The 19,076-nt window shown below is 39.5% G+C and overlaps 1 protein-coding gene across 3 annotated transcripts; it reads left to right on the forward strand.

Annotated features, from left to right (window-relative positions):
• Positions 1-7,413: 7,413 nt before the first annotated feature.
• LOC111271057 (uncharacterized) lies at positions 7,414-14,771 on the forward strand. Of its 3 annotated transcripts, XM_086972767.1 has the most exons (7): positions 7,414-7,564; positions 8,030-8,241; positions 9,343-9,487; positions 10,564-10,866; positions 12,585-12,625; positions 12,747-12,812; positions 13,447-13,576. In XM_086972767.1, the coding sequence occupies exons 1-6, from the start codon at positions 7,465-7,467 to the stop codon at positions 12,798-12,800; spliced, it is 855 nt and encodes a 284-aa protein (XP_086828893.1). In that variant the 5' UTR covers positions 7,414-7,464; the 3' UTR covers positions 12,801-12,812; positions 13,447-13,576. The 3 variants fall into 3 exon arrangements, with proteins under 3 accessions (XP_086828893.1, XP_022707361.1, XP_022707362.1); XM_022851626.2 differs by lacking the exon at positions 13,447-13,576 and having other exon boundaries at positions 12,747-13,020; XM_022851627.2 differs by lacking the exons at positions 10,564-10,866; positions 12,585-12,625; positions 12,747-12,812; positions 13,447-13,576 and adding an exon at positions 13,627-14,771.
• Positions 14,772-19,076: the final 4,305 nt, after the last annotated feature.

Below are 19,076 nucleotides of genomic sequence, written 5' to 3' on the forward strand. Positions count from 1 at the left end.
GAAGGTGTAAGACATGAAAAAGCACACTTAACGATGTAAATACATTATCCGGTAGATATGAATTAAGCTCCTCTGGTAATTGTAAACGTAGATTTACCTAAAAGGTTCGTGTATGTGGCCTTTTAAGGTGTTTTTACAGAAACGTTTAGGTGGCTGCAATAATCGACCGATTCTAATCGAATCATCTGTGAACCGATTGATTGATTGATTGATTGATTATCGTATTGGCTCCGGCTTGTTTTGCTAACACATACGACGCCTTCTTCGGCAATATCTCCTTCGGATAATACAATTGCATAGTTGTTTGCGTTAGCTGGTCGATCCATTAGATTCTCTTTGTCGCTAAAACGTTCGCGAATCAAATTACCCCCGTCACTTACCCCTAAGCGTCATTGACTTTGTCACCCGAGCTTGGTATATACATGAGCTTCATAAGCCACTTGCCTCATTACTGTTGTTCGGGGCAGGTAAGTTATCGTTACTCCATTTAGTATCTTAGGGTTGCTTGATGCAAACCTTAGGAAGGCGAAAATTAAGCTTAATAGAGGATCTACCTCAATGAATTTCAACATTTTAACAACAGCTTTTCCGAACTGACACACTTCGAAAAAGGCCAAATGTGTATTTTCACCACACACTTACAAACAATTACAGAATAAAGCGTGGCTGAACACATCCTCGTTACAGAGCTGTGTTTTTTATTGGTGGGCGTAAAAAAAAAAGAACAGACTATGCTACCATCTTTCTAGAACAGAAAACGAACGACAAAAAATTGGACGCCATTTCGAAGATGCTATTTTTTTTATCGAACATAAAAGGTTTATTTAAAGCCGTACTCACACTGGTTAAAACAGTTCTGGTCACATAGCGTAGTGTTGATTCGGCCCATCTGAAATGTGTACGTCTGGGTTAAAACAGTTCTGGTCACATAGCGTAGTGTTGATTCGGCTCATCTGAAATGTGTGCGTCTGAACTATCGCGCCGACGATTCCGTACGTAGTGAATAACGCAAAGTCATACAACTCCGTTTGTGGTTCCGTAAGGAACCTTAAGACCTAGTTGAATTGCAGGTCCCAGCAGTAGAAATAAATGCCAAGTGTTCATATTTAGTTCAAGAAGACTATGCATACATTAGTCATGTGTATCTCAAAATCAGGTTCAAAGGTGAGTTCCCCTAATAGGGAGTGGTCTTAGTTTTTTACTTACGGCCAGAAGCGGGTTAATTCAAACAACTGGAGAAACTTACATCTACATTCACATCCAACTAAAGGGCGTGAACCTAGGACCCACATAACCGAGGTACTAATCAGCAATTTTAGTGGTCGTCCACAATTGCAGTTAGGTTAGGTTAAAATTGACTTGACTAGAAAACGGCTCCATAGATAAGGATGCAGTATGGCATTATACCTCGGTAATTATGGTTGCGGCGTCAATATCTATGTAGCTCTAAGTAGCGAAGCCGCTAGTAATAAACTGCGAATTTCTCAGCATCATGCGAACCTTTATACCAAAATTTGGGCTAAATTTACCTAGCAGTTAAAACGATAAAGCTAATGTTTGCGGTGCGCATCTTTATATTCGGCAGCACTAGCGCAGTATGTTTCCCAATATACAGCTGGATACGTTTGCTGTTCATGGCCAACTGCTGGCCGCGAGACCTAACATCGTGAGAGCTATATGGGACCGTTCAACCCACGTAAATAACTTGTGGTAATACAGCTGTAATTTCTTGGGGAATCCTAACGTTGCTCGTTTGACGTCTACCGTTAATCGTTTGCCGATACCACATCTGGCAGTGTGCGCCCCAGTAGAGCACTAATCGGCACCCCGCCTTTGGCGTTCCCGCAGGCGGACTTCTTTTCGTCAGTACGATCCGATAAGCAAAGAGAAGTTCAAACTGCGCTATCTTCAATTCTTCGCTTAAGTATATATTTAGAAAAAAAACCCAGAAAAGCAGTTTGTAGAGTAAGCTGTGTCCTTCTGCCACCCGCCAAGAAACATAACCTTTCAGTGATTGTTTAAATCATGCGCTCTATCGAGAGCTGTTTTGACGTTCTCTATGAAATTCTCCTTGGTGTAACAAGTTGTCCGCCACAATGGCGTATAAACCTTCAAAGGAGCGCTGCGTAGACTTTAGTTTCCGGATTATGGCACGCGATGTCGTCCTTTGAACCGGTACGATCTGAACGAAACGTGTGCACTAGTCGACTAACACAAAGACATGAAAAGCTTTAGCATCTGAAGCGTTTCCGAAAGCATCCATAGGTCTAATCCTACCTTGTCAAAGGGACGCTTTCGTACCAAGTGAAGCGAGTCACGCCATTTGGACCCTGTTTTCGTCCCTGGCAAATGTCACCGATGTTTCCGGGATTCGTATTGTCAGCCCAGTCTCGGTAAACAAGCGTTTTTTAACGCATAACAATGTCTTCCGCATTCTAACAGGCGTGTCTGCCCCCCCCCCTCCGCCTCCTCTGGTTCCCAGTGGTAGAGGGTGGTTGCTCTCGTCACCTGGGACGATTGAACAAGGAGCAGCGCTTTCTATCTCTCGACTTTGTAGATTAGGCCATCCGTAAACTTTTTTGGGTTTTGGGATAATTGCACATACTAAATGCCTCTGATTAGGCGTTTAGTACGAAATCCCTTCCAATTAAGCAATCACCTTCCGTCGTAATCGGCGTCCATTCAAATGTTTACATTGACCACGGCGATTTCCCGATCTGCGTAAGGCCTCATATGGACCGAGTAGAGAAGGCTAGGCCCAAGAAGCAGTTCAGCTCTTTAGTTGACGGCGAGCATGCAAAATTGCCACTACTCGGATCTTGAGATCCTATGTTTATGGAATGTCCGTTTTGCGCCCTAGATGCAATTTTCTGGGTGGTAAAAATTCATTCCTTTGCAGCAAATGTAGGCTCACGAAGTGACTTATGACCGGTTCCTTTTGTAAATTACGTGGGCCTCGAGATCAGATGCGCTCTACCTCTTCTGGAAATGTCAGCTTAGCCTTAAAAGACGTCCACATCGCTGGAGTTTCCTTGAACATCGTTTCTCCTATATCCGTCTCGAAGTACGGCCTTGCCGTAAGGCTATTACCTGTAAAATCCATTTGCCGAACATCGTACTGTCTTGTCTACGGAAAGACGGGCGATGAGAGCGTTTCTGTTGTGCTGTCATCGCCTGCGTTTAAGCGCTTGTCACAAGCCGCTCGACGCCCGCGACCAACGCCGAGTATTGTTGTCGACTTTGCCTAGCTTGTTATCTGAGACTCGATCCACCGTCAGTGCTACCAAAATGCTCCGAATAAGAAAGCGGTTACTGGCCATATGCGATTTTTTCAGCTTTATGCAGCCCCTTCTCTATGAATCTGAGCCTCATTTATCTATGAATGGTGATACTCCTAATATTCGCGGCGCTCATCATCACAATATATGTATTTTTTTTTTGTTCAAACAGTCGTTATTATCGAGGATGTGTTGCTGTAAGCGTTAAGGATATTTTTAGCGAGCGAATGAGCACAGAAAAAATGATCGTTACTGTCGTATCCTCGTGCCATTTTCGCTGGATTTAAGCTTCGCCGTCTCTTCTTGTAATCACCATGTCTGTGCGGTGAAACTCTTAGGGACTTCGTGCTCGCAGTACACGAAAATATGCTTTATCCAATCAATTTCTGCCGCGGCTAACACTCGGAATCTGATTTCGGGTTTCCGGTCTTTGCTAAACAAAATACTCATGAAGTCCATTCTTTCTGGAAGTACTTTAATGAAAATAGATGACTGAGTCGTGTAGTTGATATTAGGAGCCCGGAGGGAATGAACGGCTTCTAAGGGAAATGGCTGACCAAAGCGGGCCGCCTATACGATACGCTATACAACATAAGAACTATATTTTAGTTTCCATCTCTTGAAAGAGACAGAAACAGAAGAAATGAGAAAAGAAACATCTCTTGGAGACAAGAAACGGTGCAAAAAAATGCAATTGGCCACGTGCAATGCTCAAACGACACTTTTCGACCTACCAGTGGACGCTTGAACGCCAGCTTACCCTGGTACGCCTGCTCGTAGGACCGCAAACATATTGTGACTGTTTGTCCTGTTCTCATTATCACTAGCTCATTTAAAGCTAACGGAATCTGTCGAAGTAAAGAATTTCTTCAATAGCTGTGCTTGTACTCGACTCTGAATGAATCAAAAGGAAAAACAACACCGCTTATGCCGTACCTTTGAGCTACGCAAATTTCATCATAGCTGCATGATCAATAGGCAGTGAGTATTTCACGACTCTAACGTGCAATAATTGTAGCCTTACTATGTATGAAACGTTAGACAGTTAATATTTTTCAATAAAAAAAAGTAACATTATCAAAGGTCAAGTGTGCAAGGTAGCTTCATTGTGGGCATGATCTATGGCGAGACCTCAACTAAAAGAAACAAGCACTACCGAATGTCAGCAGAACGGCAGTGTTACTAGCCACTTACATTTTATACGAAGTACTGAAATTTGTATCGCTCAATATCGACTGGTTTGTTAGCTAAAATCAAAAAAGCTAAGAATATGGAAAAATCCTTATGCTTCAATCATAAATCAAACTTGAGGCCATTCTAGGTCGAAGACGCCGCAATGGATTCCTCATAGTTGCAAGTCTAGCGCCCTAACCACTCTGCCAGGAAGCGAGATATCACGCTTTATTTCCCTTATTTGCAATTGTAGAATATCCGTAAATGATTCAAAAGGATACATTTGATGGTAAAAGTAAAATCCAAGTGATTCTGATTATACGATACCTATCTCAGGAACCTTATGACCTGGACAAAAAACAAATTTGACAGCAATTAAAGAGCTTTTTACGTTATATACACACAGCAACAACCAAACGACAATAATAAAATCCAATTTTACAACTTATCTACTTAAAAATAAATTATTCGCAATCTAATAAAGTACAATTCTAGGTTCGAAAGCTCAATTTTCAGTAAGATGTTCAGGGTACAATGCACCTTTTCTCTCGTTTGTTTTTACTCGAGGCAGATTTTATCGAGGCGACAGTACTTCTTTTATTCATATACGTTTATAGATGTCGATTATTTCAGTAACTGATTTATTCCAAATGAAACTGACCTGCATGTTTTTGCTGAACGGTTGCTATATGGATTAGTATGAAAGATAAACCGAGAGAGACTCTCCAAAGCATTTGTTTCGGCTAGTTTGAACCTGTCAGGTACCCGTCCAAATTGACCAACGAATAGCTTCGTTGTTCTTCAAAAAATAGGCACAAAAAGACAGGTAGATAAATATGCAAGTTAGAAAATAAGGAGCTCAGCAATACAGAATGGCTCGTATACTTTAGGACAGATTTGAATTTGGCGGGCTGTTTTTTTTTTTTTTATTACCGAGATTCCTATACACATGACGTTAGGAACTACGGCGAAATCAGTACGTTTTAGAACAACGTTTTATCACGTCCGAGTGACAAATAGAGCGCTGATTTATCGATATGGGCAAATTTCAGCAGCTATTACTAAATCTTGAAACTGTATAGAACGTTAGCACGTTTATTTATAGCCCACAAAATTACGAATGAGCATGGGCTTGTAGCAGAATACAGAATCGCTAGACAACTCAATGGGCAATCCGTTACGGTACGGACTCGATGGGGGGATGGAGTTGATTGACGCCGTCCAATCTTACTCTGGATCGCCAAAATAGACAAACAATTTAGCACTAACAGCTGTCACGTTTAGATACGATAAATGACTGTGAAAGTATGAATATACTATCGTATAAAATCGCGTAGATCGTACATTTTTACCTTGGCAAGCATCAAATACATTAGTTATTCAATCGTATTTCGTTGGGCGCGTACGCGGACGCTCCCTATTTATTCACGTCCACAGATACCGGAACGCCATAGTCTATGCAAATGCTCAGCTGCCCTGTTGGCATAACTTTTTTTCTGGCGTTTACTTCAGATCTAGTTTAGCAGAAGTTACAAACAATGCTATATCTAATTGTTTACGAATGAACTACAGTTTCATTGTATCACAAGCGTCACTAAGGGGTCATATTTGAACTTCGTTTTAGCGGGAAACATCAGAAAAATTTATGTCAATAAGTAGCTCATAAACGAGAACGTCAATAACGGGGCAGCTGTTGGTGGCAGACATGTTTTAGTCTATTTTGATTACAGAAAAACATTGAGAAATCCTATAAATGCAACAATAAATCATCAGTTTAATACAAGAATGCATTCTATGCAATAAAGGACAATCATGTATATAGTGATAATGGACTGAATACGTTTCTCGATCTACCCTGCATACTCCTGCTCTTTACCGGACTGTTGACGAACAGCTAGGTCGTATCACGCTTGAATGTATATAGTGGTTTTGAATGGTTTACCAGAGCTCACATGTTTCTTATCACGCGCTTTCTCTCGGTACAGGTTTCGTGAACTACTAGCTAAAGCTGTAGATGCATTTTCCGCATGTCGCTTATATCTCCACGCTGTCAATGCTTGACGGGCCCTTTTCTCGATATCTTGCGGCCTATTCATTTGCTCGTACGTTACGGATTACGATGCCCCGGGCAACGTCTATACCCCTTAGCAGAAAACAACCCAGGACGCCCCGGTGACGTCCTGTCTAAGCTAACAAAATACAGACCTTCTGTAAATGCGATCCTCTGACGCTTACTAATCGACCTCTCAGTTCTGAAAATGACTTTTTAGATGAGTAGTGAACGCTCTAGACCATCCCTCCGTATAAGAAGCGCGCGATTGGTCTGACTCGAGTAATTATTGACCCGGACAAAGTTCAACTTTCAGCTTGCAGCCTGCCTGGCTGGCTGCCTTCCTTGTAGACGCCGAGTATGAAATAGTTAATGCTGTTTTCTGAATTTGCTTTCCGTAGGATAGCAGAACCAGTTCATCTATTTATTATATAGAGCTACGTATAAGCTTTGATAGACTACAACTAATACGTTTCAGTCTTTTTCACGAAGTTACGTTAGCACGAAAGCTAATTAGCAAATTGCGCACACAATTTATACCGAAAAGATGCGGCTAGGAGTAAAGCAGCCTATTGTTTAGCCACTACTCTATGCGAATGGAAAATAAGTCAGTTTTTGTTTCGTAAATATGTATCGATGGCATAATTTCGATTACCAATGTTAAAAGGCGACTGACGTAGGGAATTGTCGAATTTGGTACAGGACGTACAGGGTAGCGAGCGATAGACAGACGGTCCTGCATTCAACAGCGGAGCTTGAATCTCCTGTTGAATTGAACATGCAGGAATCTTGAAACCTAGATGTATGCGTTTAAGTTCAGGATATTGGTAAACTTATCCACGAATCGTTTTCTAGCGAAGCGGCACAGTTGGGCACTCTTATAGGTACAGTGAAACGGTGGAATGCATTTGCTTTTATAGAACAACGAAAAGTGCATTACTTTTCCAAGGCCGGGGAACTCCAATGCTCTACCAATCCAGAACATATGGTAGCTCATATATGGGACTAATACGTCTGCTCATCCTGCTGGGTCTTATTGGAGTCAGTGTTATCACAAAAGAAGGTTAGTTGTGGGTCCTATAAGGCGATATGTTTGGGAGTACTTTTCACCTTTGTTCACATCGATAGGTCTAACGCGTCACGTGCTTTCAGTTAACTGGACAATGTCAATTGACTTTTACAATAGCTATAACAGTGCGTTATTTGTTGACTATATTTTCCTGTTACTTTTTCTTCGTTCACAACCGATGATGGCCAGTAAAAAGGCTCGTCAAGCACTGACAGGAAGGCCTAACGCATGCAATTGCCGATGTAGACATTGGAAGAGTGGAGATTGAATGACTAGACAATAATAACATGTAGGTGACGTATGTGCAGTCCGTATAACAGGCACACCCGACACCTGTTAGAGTTCCAATGATTTCATATCCAATTAAACTTATAGAATATCGTATTCCTTCCGTGTTCTTGTTCATATTTCTCTAATATTCACCTGTCTAAAATGGCGTTTATATGAACTTGCTTCCAGGTCCAAGGTTTAAACCATTTTTGGCTGATCAAGTATCTCTGTTCCTCGATAGCAACCTACGCGACTTCAATGTACTTATTGATATGCCAAGTCTAGAACCGTTTGCATCAGTAGATTATATCCTCGTATATTGCGAAGAAAAAACCAACCCCATTTTCACCGGACCACGGTTTTGTGTATCTGAGATCCTGACCAGAAAAGAACCGCATCAGGTAAAAAGCTTGTCCTACACGCAGTTTTGTTGGTATCAGTAATTACACCGTAGCGCAGAATCAGCCGATATCATTGTTTCCGTAACTTATTCTCGCAATAATGTCGACGTCCATACAATTCGTACTGGGGGATTATACGGAAGAACGATGCTAATAACTTTGACGGCCGAACGCCAAAAGTTCTCTCATTATGCTTGTATCTTGTACTAACTTGTAATATACAAATATCATATATAATATTATATAATATATAAATTGGTGGCTAAGTGGTTCATGTATATATTTGCGCAAGAGATATGGCGATTGATCAAAAGGATTACCCTCAAAATACATCATTGTTACATGCGACCCACTTTTCATCACTCTCGTAATCAACTGCAAATAAATGCCAATACGGTTACAAAAATTTGTGTGACATCCAAAAAAAAAAAAAAAAAAAAGCTATAACGGTGAATACCTTACTATTCATTATTTGAAAATCATTAGTTTAAACCTCATTAACGGAATATACCTCACAACAGTTATTGTTTTTTCTCGGGAGTATGATCGTGAGTAAATATCTATATTGAACGAAATTTCAATTAGTCTAGACGAACGATACATTACTCTCAATTATAATTGGAAAATATTTTGCGCGAACCCAGAGAAGCTAGATTTCAGAATGCTTTGTTAGCAGCTTAGACTCTGAATTTTACAGTTTAGTTACAGTTTAGACTCTGAAACCGCAGGGTTTTTCTGCCGACCCACACGGGTATGTCATCCATTACGTCGAGCTGCACTCTGACCCAACGGCATCCGTTCTTGTGGATGCTCGAAACACAGCTTAATCTTAACCTGGCTAAACGGCCCCATTGTGATGAGTTTCGTCGTATCTTGAAGAATCTAGCTTGAGAAAAAAAAAACTGTGCTTAGAAATATTACGATGCTTCTGTACGGTGGGACAAACGTTTGGTAAATTGAACAATTGCCTTCTACATCGTCTATGTATATAAGGCTAGTCGCCACGCGTCTACAAGCCATCTACTGTCAAAATATCCCGTTTATGCTTTTACGTATGTGTCACTGATATTCCATCTATTTGTTTACGTCTTTCCAATGCAGTACATCAAGCTGAACCCGTCAGAGATTATATACAACATTGCTTTGTTTGCCCGATACCGAGTAGGTGACAAGGCAGTCACGACGAAACCAATTAATACTGGTAGCGTCAACCTTACTCCATGCGACGAAAGTTGTTGGGATCTCGGTGAGTATAATTCTATTTCAATCTTCATTTGGACGGCGTTACGTCATAGCAGATGGAAATTCTGACGCTGTATCACGAGCATACAAAAAAATATTACACCCTAATAAATAGAATATGTTCGAAAAAGTATACGATTGATGATGTTAAACTAAACATTCCGTATTTAAAATCAGCTCACTCAAACAACATTCGAAGATCAAAGATCAGGAAGGTCGAGGATGAAACACTTCACCTCTTTAACTCACTGATGTTGGTCCTTGCAAAACATCTGGCCAAACAGGTTTTTTTGCTAACCTCGAACCGTTGCTTAGACCACATCAAGTAGTATGCCTAATCTGATCCTTTTTACCTGCAGAATCTTCTCAATCCCCTAACAGCATTACCTTAGCTTTCCACTGGATTATTAATGAGTGAAGAGAAAGTTTGACTCATCTTACATTCACTTGTTCATTCAGTCATCATGCACTTATGGGGGTTAATACAATGTTATGCTTGCTGTCCCCTACCTGTACCCCATCGCAAAATAGCCATTTTCAATAAGGAAAAAAGAATCGGACATGCCCCGTATTATCTCGAAATGTGGACTAGAAGACAACAACATGGACGTCTATACGGTACTTCCGAATATAGAACTTGCGAAACATTTATGGTAAATACTTTTATTTTAAACCGCTGCGCTTCTTAGGCGAGATGGATTAGTCGTTCAAACATTGAAACAGGCACACCGTGTCATATCCGTGAGCTCGACCGACTCTACCCTCATTGGCAGACATTGTGTTTCCAATAACGAAACCCCGTAGTGGCGTTTGCCTGTCGAAACGTTCTCGCACGCTACATGTGACCAGCATTTCTTGTAGCTTTTTCGCTCAGTTACGTAGTTTTTATTCGGTTTTTTCATTTTTTTTTTTTTTTTCGTTTCAGTCAGTTCGTTGTTTGGGTTGGTTGTTAAAGCACTGACATAGCTAGGGTTTTGTCCATACAAGTGACGTCTAAGGAAAACGAGGCTAACAATTTCTAGAGTCTATAAAAATTTAGGTTTCATAATCTATCATACCCCCACCCTTTCTCTAATGCAGATTACGACTTGGAGTTCACGCGGTCAATACAGCAAGCAAGCTGGGAACAGAAGTTTAATGAAATTATGTTCCTGTTCTTCTTACCTGATATACATGACTTCTGCCCTCACTTCCCCTTGGACCCTTACGCTTTAGACTTAAACTATATAGATACAGGTACTTACAGGAACTACATCACATTTCGGGGCTTACGAACACAGTATTTTGAACTAGTGACCAACGACCGCGTAGAGAGCAAGATTTTCGGAAGTATAAGATGCAGCGCACAGACAGAGGAATACAAATACTATGCTGTTCCAAACGGTAAGTTCACGTACGGTGCGATCTGGCCTGATGTACTTTTGAAAGCCTGCCAGTAATCCGATATATGTATATATATATATATATATATATATATTAAAGCCAAGAGCGTTACGTCTCTGCCTTAAGATTGCAAGCCAGAAAAGGAAGTTAAATTTATTTATCAGGCAATTCTTTGCAGAGGTTCATGGGGCCGTTTGAACGGAGAGAGGCGATGAGTATGGCTGAATGATACTTTGTATTTGTTACTGCGTCCCTATTGCCTTCATTGCCGCCTGTAGTCTCGGAATAATTAGATATATGAAAATTTTGTAGGTGCTAAAACTTTTCAAAGCCACAGGTCTCATGTGCCGCCCATGAGTGAATTCTTGTGAATGACTGACTGTATTTTGTAGATCTTTCTGGGGTATTCAGGTGATCATCGCCATAATCGTACCTTCTCTTAAACGGTGAGACGCTGCTGTGCCGTGCAGTAGTCAACACGGTCGTATCATGTTTAGCTATTAGCCAAACGGATTAATGCTTACGGATTGTCCAAAATCAAAACGACATGATTCCTTGTTTTACGAAATTTGACAAAACTTAAACAAACAATCATTAAAGTGAGAAGTGGCGCTTTATCATTCGGACTACCAGATAGAAGATACCGTTTCACTTTGCCCGACAGAAAAAGCATGATCATTACACTGCCAATTACGCTAATGATAAAGCAAACGCTCTTGAAAGTCCCTTTAGGAGCAAACTACTTGTCTCAAGTAATTTGCCCCCAGACTAACGACACAACGCCCCCTTGATTGTTCGCTTTAAGTACCAGATTTCAATGACAAAGCAGGATTGAGATGTTTTTATTTTGCGTGAAGACATCGCGTCAGTTTGTTTTTATGACGTACGAATCACGGAAGGAGACAGTTCGTTTGGTACGACCTATCGTTGGTCATATTAGCGATTCCAGAATCTGTGCATTGTAGAAACGAAAAAAAAAAAAGCCGAGCTCAGCGTGATGGAGGCAGATTTCACGCAGATGTTACACGCTGCGACAATTCGGAGTCAAACCAATTTCGCGAGAATAACACATTGTGCCATATTTTGAAATGGTCCATGCTGATGTACATTACTACGTAATACACTATGATTACGATGACTCCAAAACTGTAGTGTGAGTGTAATAAGTAACGACTGGCCGAAATGCCAAGCAACGCCCCAAAACGTCCGGTTTTCCTTGTCGGCATCAGTCATAGTGGCCTGCTGCCGCAGCCCTAAATGAGCCTGAGATGGCTAGAATGGACTACGCCCAAATAATGATGTATTACTAAATAAAAGGTTAATAGCAATTAGAACAATTCGGAGCGAATAGGGAAAACATATCTGAAAGACTAACCGGCTTTTACTACGTCGTTTCTGGCAAGTGTATTTCTATTCATAATGTAATGACTGTTCCCTATAGTATCAATATAGCGTTTCAATAGAAACCTGTCTTATCTCGGTCCCCCCGCAACCCTTCCCCAGTAAGTAAAGGAAGACAACGACGACTAGTTCTTGAAGAGCTCTAGAATGGTACATTTGAATTATATTTACTTGGAATTATCGCTCTAGTAATTGTATGCCATTAAGATGTCCTCAGATTAGAACACTTTGCAGGACTTCTAAGATCAGGGAAGTTTAGATATCACTTGGTGATCCTTAACGAAAAAATTTTCTAAAAAATGCTTGTTCGTTTTTAGTTTCGTTGGGATCGGATCAAAAACTGGCGACGCTGGAAATGGTACGATGTCACTAGCCTTACATAGATGCATATATCCGCTAGTTAAAAACTTTACAGAATTATTTATAAAATCCTTGCCATTTCCTATCGTCCGCATCTAACAGATGTTTATCAATTACAGATTGATCGTCCTTGGAATTATCCAGTTGTTCGCCTCGGTTCGATTCGATATTGAATTAATTAATAGGTAAACTATTCACACACATCGCTCATTTTGGCCCGCTATCAGAAGTAGAGTGTAAAAGCTGTAAGGGAACATGTGATGGGGCAGCCGTTAACTAAGGCCACATAGAACTAAGGTCAAGATGACCGTTAGGCCTATACTCTAGAAATGGGATGCTCAGGCTTTAATTAGATGACAATAAAGCAATAGCAGAAGTAAACAACTACAACTATTTTTGTGTGTATTGCTGCAGAGCCAATCTGAAACAGTGCCCAGTGTTTTTCTCGCCGTCTTCATAAACACCGAAGGCTCGCAGTTGTTAGCATAATACAATATGCACTTTATGGCGTAGTGGTACTTTTGGGTGTACCAAAAGCTATGTTCAGCGCAGTTCACAGAAAAGAACAACAGATGAAACCATTAAGATATTCACTATACACGATTTAGAAACTAACCTAAAATCAAAGCATCCCAGCTTTATGCTTCTGCGCTGAGGATAGTTTCGTGAGATAGTCGTATGAGGTCTGATATTGGGTATCTAGTAGCAACAAGTTTGATGTTTCGATTGACACCTTCTCGACGAGTACCTTCGTTCTATATGCTTCTGCATTACTAATGTAAAGGAACCTCTTGGATTGTTTTTCCACGTTTCTTTTAGGAATTCGTCCCTTCTGATAGATGCTCATTATCAGTTTGTATTGAATGTGTTATATTGTATGTGTTTAAATGTTTGTGCGTCTATTTTGGGCCTTCCGTTTACGTGCTGTAGCTATAAGACCCAAACTACGTGCAATAGGTACGTATCGCGCTTTTGACATTCACTAAATGATTATGTTAGTTGCTATCTCTTTTCAGAGGTTTTGCTTGATTAGTGGCTTGATCTGGCTAACTCAATTCGTCTTTGGAAATGCTTCTTCAATGGAGCATATTTTTCACCGTAAACCGCTTTTTTTTCGAAAATCGGCCTCGAATTATGAAGAAAAAATGGCGCTAATCAGCGTTTTAAGCTTTGGCCCCCTCGAGACTTGTAAGAGTACAACTACGCCAAAATTCAGCTGCTGGAAACCCATCATTTTGTGGTAAAATCACAAATATTAATCAAGTAGAGTTCACTCCATTCTTCCTCCGAAGGTCCTTTTCTATATTATTTAAGGCTATTCCAATATCAAAAAGGTTTAGGTTAGCCACCGATTTTTCGTCTTTATATACCGATCTCCAGAAATAATATAGAAATCAATTTTTTTTTTCTTCTATAAATCATTAGATTGATGATCCTTCGTGTCATCAAAGATAGCGAAATTTTTAGACGGAAATCATGTTCTAGGGAGTTTGTCCGACGAATTGCTATGTAGTGGTTTTTTAGACGATCTTTCCCCCTACGTTTCGTTAGTCACTAATCGTCATCATTCCTTCAACTTCCTGCCTATTTGTAATAATATTATAAAATAATAACGCCTTTAAGGTGTTTTAAAGACTACAAATCTTTTCAGTTTCAATAATACCAGTATGTGATCAGCACCTCGACGAAGCGACGATCAGTGATGACTCTAGATAAACGAAATGAGTACCCTCTTAAAGAAGTGCTATGCTCAAATCTGCCAAACTAACACGTCTGAACAGCGGTGTGTATAACTCGAGCAAACAGCGATAGCGTATAGAGTATACGTTTTACAGTTATTGATTCATTGGATGCTGTACAAAAGAATGTTCAAGTAACCCATATGCAGAAGTTGAAACATATTGTACTAAATTGAGTTGAAAAAAAGTACTTGTTAGATCTTAGAAAGAAAAAAGTTTTTTCTACTGACCTTTTATTTACGATCATCAATTATCGCCGCATCGTCGAAGTACTGATATATTGGGGAAAAAGAAAAACACAGTAGTTAGAATAGTAAATGATAGGCTTGCAATGGAAACAATCTGTATCTTCCTCGTCACCTATTTGCAGACTGTCTTCTGAGGGACGAGATTAGCAAACTGAATAAATAAACACTACAGTTTAATTACGAGAATACCTATGAAACGTTTGTGTTTCGAGGAAACTTGCTAAAATCAGCACGTAACCAAGTTTAACGACTCTGACAAAAAAATCAAGTCAACACAAAGCCTCAAGCTGACGTTAGAAGTTTGTCAAACACATTCTCTGGTAGTATGAAAAAACTATTTTCTCATTATGTAAGAGCTTAGGTAAACTGTGTAGTTGATAACATCATTGTCCTTCACCAATACGGTTAACCAATAGTACAAATACCGCTTCCCGAGATTTAACGAAATTCGGTAGAACAAGGCAAAGTCCACTGGATAGTCCCAGATGAAAATAAATTTGATCAAAGCAAGTAGAAACTATGCCTCCATAAATAGCTCACGGGGAAAAAATAAATGGATACACAATAAGAACACTTTGCTACAATTTAACAAAATGGCCATTTTACTGTGGTATCGAATCAAAGGCCCCATTTGTATTCCGTATATAAGAGAAACCTTCTGGGATAGGAAGTGGCGTATAGATGCATGGTCGTGAACAAGTTTTGCTTAACCGATGCGTACAATTATGCTCAATGTATTAAATCCGAATAGCGAGGATATGCTGTCGGACCTACGCAAGGTCGCCAGAGATACGATGAAATCGGATAACAGTTCGTCTAGATCTAGATCGGGTCATCGCAATTACTTTAAACTGCCCAGTAGCAAATTAGAAGTTGAATTACCTTGATAACTTCTCTATAAATAATGTATTACACTCTGCACGGCATCTAATGGTCGGAGCCGGCCGAAGCTCGATGGCTTAGTTCAGCGAAGCAGGATTAGTCATAAACCTCATCGAAAAGTTCCTTAAAAACCTCAGGATGCCCGTTAAGAACTCTGTTCTTTGCATTAGTTAGAAGGATTCCGCAACGACTTCGATCAATGGTCATCTGAAAAGTTCGACTTCATTGAAATTATGTTTCGCAAGACAAGAGTCCCATGTAATCTGGTAAAACAGTATATTTGTAGTCTTTAGAATAACGAAAATACGTTTATTAGGTCTTCCACGGAAGCTCCGACCAATCCAACAGACTATAAAGGAATTAACCAGGAGAGGTTTTATGAATATAATCCTTAAAATATTAAATACAAAGTAAAAAATATTAAAATAGACGTTAGAAGAACACGTGTAGCACGTATAGAGCGGAATTTCCCAACTGAGAAACATTATCGAAACGACCGAAGGAAGGAAAATCGCAGGAATCTTGTTATGATTTCGACAAGTACACATCGGTCATCAATGTGTGCATAACAGGAATATATTCTGCGTAAGAAGAAACGGTTGTAACAAAATGAATGGTCTCTGTGTCTTTGGGCAGACTTGCTAACCCCCGCACATGTTTATCTTGCTAAACACTCGCAGTTGGTTAGAGCGGCTTTTTTTAAAATGGGCTTCAAACATAACATTTCCCCGTAAGAAAAAATCTATCGCCGTTACGTCTCGGGAAGAGGCGAGATATTTTGTGAAGCCTTTAGTCTCTCTCAGGGATTCCTATTAATAAATGCTACTATACCACGATAATAGTGGGTAGAAGCTCTATTCTGTTGGAAGAAAAATTTACCTCGTTCACCAAAGTGCGTTGTGAAACAGATTCTTGCAGAAAATTCGAGTAATTGACATCAGTCATTGTTTCATTTCCTAGTAAACTTTACGTGATGTTCTTGCGTGACGCGTGGGTTTACAGTTGCAGTTAATTGTGCCATTTGATCTGAATGAATCCGCATTCACTTTGAACATTTTTCAAGTACCGTTCGTAAAATTATTTTTCTCGGCTTGTGTCACCCTCATTAATAGCATATATCATTACTGGGGTATAATTTTTCCATTTACAACGTTTTTAAAAAAATCAGTATTCCTTGATATCAAACTAAAAATTTATTGTTTTTTAGAAACAAACAAATTATAAACAGGATTTTTGGATGCTTCGTTAGTACTCTTTATTGATAAGTAAAACTTCCTTTATCTTCCGGAACGTTGCCTATAAATACCCATCACAGTTCTACCCACTTCGCACTTGCTTTTAGCGGGTAAATTGGAAAACACGTAAGTGGATCTGCCCGAAACTTTGCGCCATATTTTTCTTCTACTTTTAAATTTTTTTAGGAGTTTTGATACGCTCATAATTCTCGATCAACTACACTTTAAAAAAGAACTAATAATCAAAAAGCTATTAACAGTGTGTGATTTTTTTAAACACGTGACAACAGGCTGGTACCGATATAAACGCCTGCGATTAAATATCCTATTGATAAGCGCTACATATATATATATACATGTGTTTGCCATCATCACCAAGGTTGTCAGTGCTACCTTAGAGGGCTGCTGTTTCCATCTACCTATCAGCCATAAAGTTACATTCCTGAGAGCGGGATACCATTATAGAGATAACTGTCATGCTTAGGGCTTTTTACGTATCACAGAAATAAGCAGACTCAGATGCTTGCATGACTGATCTCTACCAGGTTTATCTATGAACGATGCTGATCCTGCAAATTGTAACATCAGGTACTTCCTATTTTCAGCCGGCAAATAAAGTCTCTTTGGAACTAATGACATGAGCAGATCCAGGGATGGAGTATCTATTAATAAGGAAAGATATTTTCTACGTCACATTTGACTGTTTATTATTGATGATAATATCTATAGAAACAAGCCGGCATGTAAGCACCCATAGAAAGAATCATCAAACAAAACTTCTATATGACCCCCATGGGAAATATGCCATATGACGTACGATGCAGGCATCTAGGAAGTAAATTCTAAATAGAAAATACCTACGCGTCCTTATATATTTATATTTTTTTTAACAAACGTAGAAATGCATAGTTTAATAGGAAGTGCTTAAAACTAAGATATATCTACACAGAATGAACGCAAATCTATTAGAATCAGCGGGACGTAGGTCGAGGTCTGATTTATTTCGTATTTGCTATTTCTGTGTGCATGCTTTTTTGTACATTGAAAAATATTTTTGAACTAAATTGAGCTATTTTTGAAAAGCTAAAATTCTAAAAAACTTAAAATCATGTTGGACACCTTGTTAGGCCTATCTCGACAAATTACTGTCACTAAGTATTATCGAGCTCTTCATTCTTTGAAGCGTATATGTCAGATTTCACCTATTATACCTATATATATGTATATATGTAATGAAAGGACGCAAACGAATGATATGGCAAAATAAGCATGACCATGTGACCGGAAATTGAAACTTACTTTATGTAGCGTAACTGAATTATAGTATGTGGATGATTAGAAAACGAATAGTAGTAATAAGGATAATGGTAATTTTCATTTCTTTTATTTATTGTGCAACTGTTGTTTCACTAATACAAACACTAATCCGTACTTTATTTGCTAATAATACAATGGTATCCATATGACAATTTGCAGCATGTTTCGCAGTAAGGCTGCATTCATCTTAATCTAAAGTCTCCCTTAGAGGATGTTATATTAAGACGAGTATATTTCGATTCGTACTAACCTTAAGATATCTTCTTAAAAGTAAACTTGCGATCAAATTATAAAGTTACTGTACCGTACTTCCAGTTAATTGCCCTTGTTCCAAACACAAAGCAACCTAAGGACCAAATCGAATGCAGTCGTTTTGCGTAAATAGGATGTCCTAATAAATTTGGCTTAAATTTGAACCATCTGCGGCTCCGTAAGTAACGAAACCTTTGAAGAGCCTTGAATCGATTTATTGCCGCGACCTAAGAATACGCTCACGTTTCCACCGCTTCTGGAAAACCCTGTGCTAATGTAGTTGTGACTTACGCACAAGTATCTCACTGTGAAGACACTTCCTTCCTCTAAGAAGGACATTTGCGCATATGGCTGGACTCGTTCAGACTATTTATGCAAAACCGGCTCGTGATACTACACCTCTTAACTCTGCTGTTACCCAGACATAGCATGGGGAACAAGAGCATTCCCGGTGATGACTTATATTGCATTTGTACGTGCCCTTTCTGATAACGAGTATCCATATGCCCACTAACCGTTACCATTATCGAGGGAGGTCAAAGGATCTTGCAACGCACGCATAGGATGTCTTCTTTGATGCAGCAATATAAAGGCATAGGCCACTACTGAAGAACTGAAAATAGTCGCTGATCAAATCGATCGATAACAATATTAAACGTCCTATATATTTCGATTCCTATATATTGTAAGCCGTTGGGATTTTAGAAAAAAATTGTTTTTTCCACATTAGTTATTCATTTGCGATATGTACATATACCTTAAACGGTTCTAAGAAA

Source organism: Varroa jacobsoni, unplaced genomic scaffold (genome assembly GCF_002532875.2).
Source record: "Varroa jacobsoni isolate VJ856 unplaced genomic scaffold, vjacob_1.0 contig00300, whole genome shotgun sequence".
Lineage (NCBI taxonomy): Eukaryota > Metazoa > Arthropoda > Arachnida > Mesostigmata > Varroidae > Varroa > Varroa jacobsoni.

What these genes read in the sequence shown, in the direction of transcription:
- LOC111271057 (XM_086972767.1), top strand. Translation starts at nt 7,465, where the DNA reads ATGCTCTACCAATCCAGAACATATGGTAGCTCATATATGGGACTAATA. An exon ending in CGAAAGTTGTTGGGATCTCG is followed by an intron (nt 9,488 to 10,563) that starts GTGAGTATAATT and finishes TCTCTAATGCAG; the next exon opens with ATTACGACTTGGAGTTCACG. An exon ending in AACTGGCGACGCTGGAAATG is followed by an intron (nt 12,626 to 12,746) that starts GTACGATGTCAC and finishes TATCAATTACAG; the next exon opens with ATTGATCGTCCTTGGAATTA.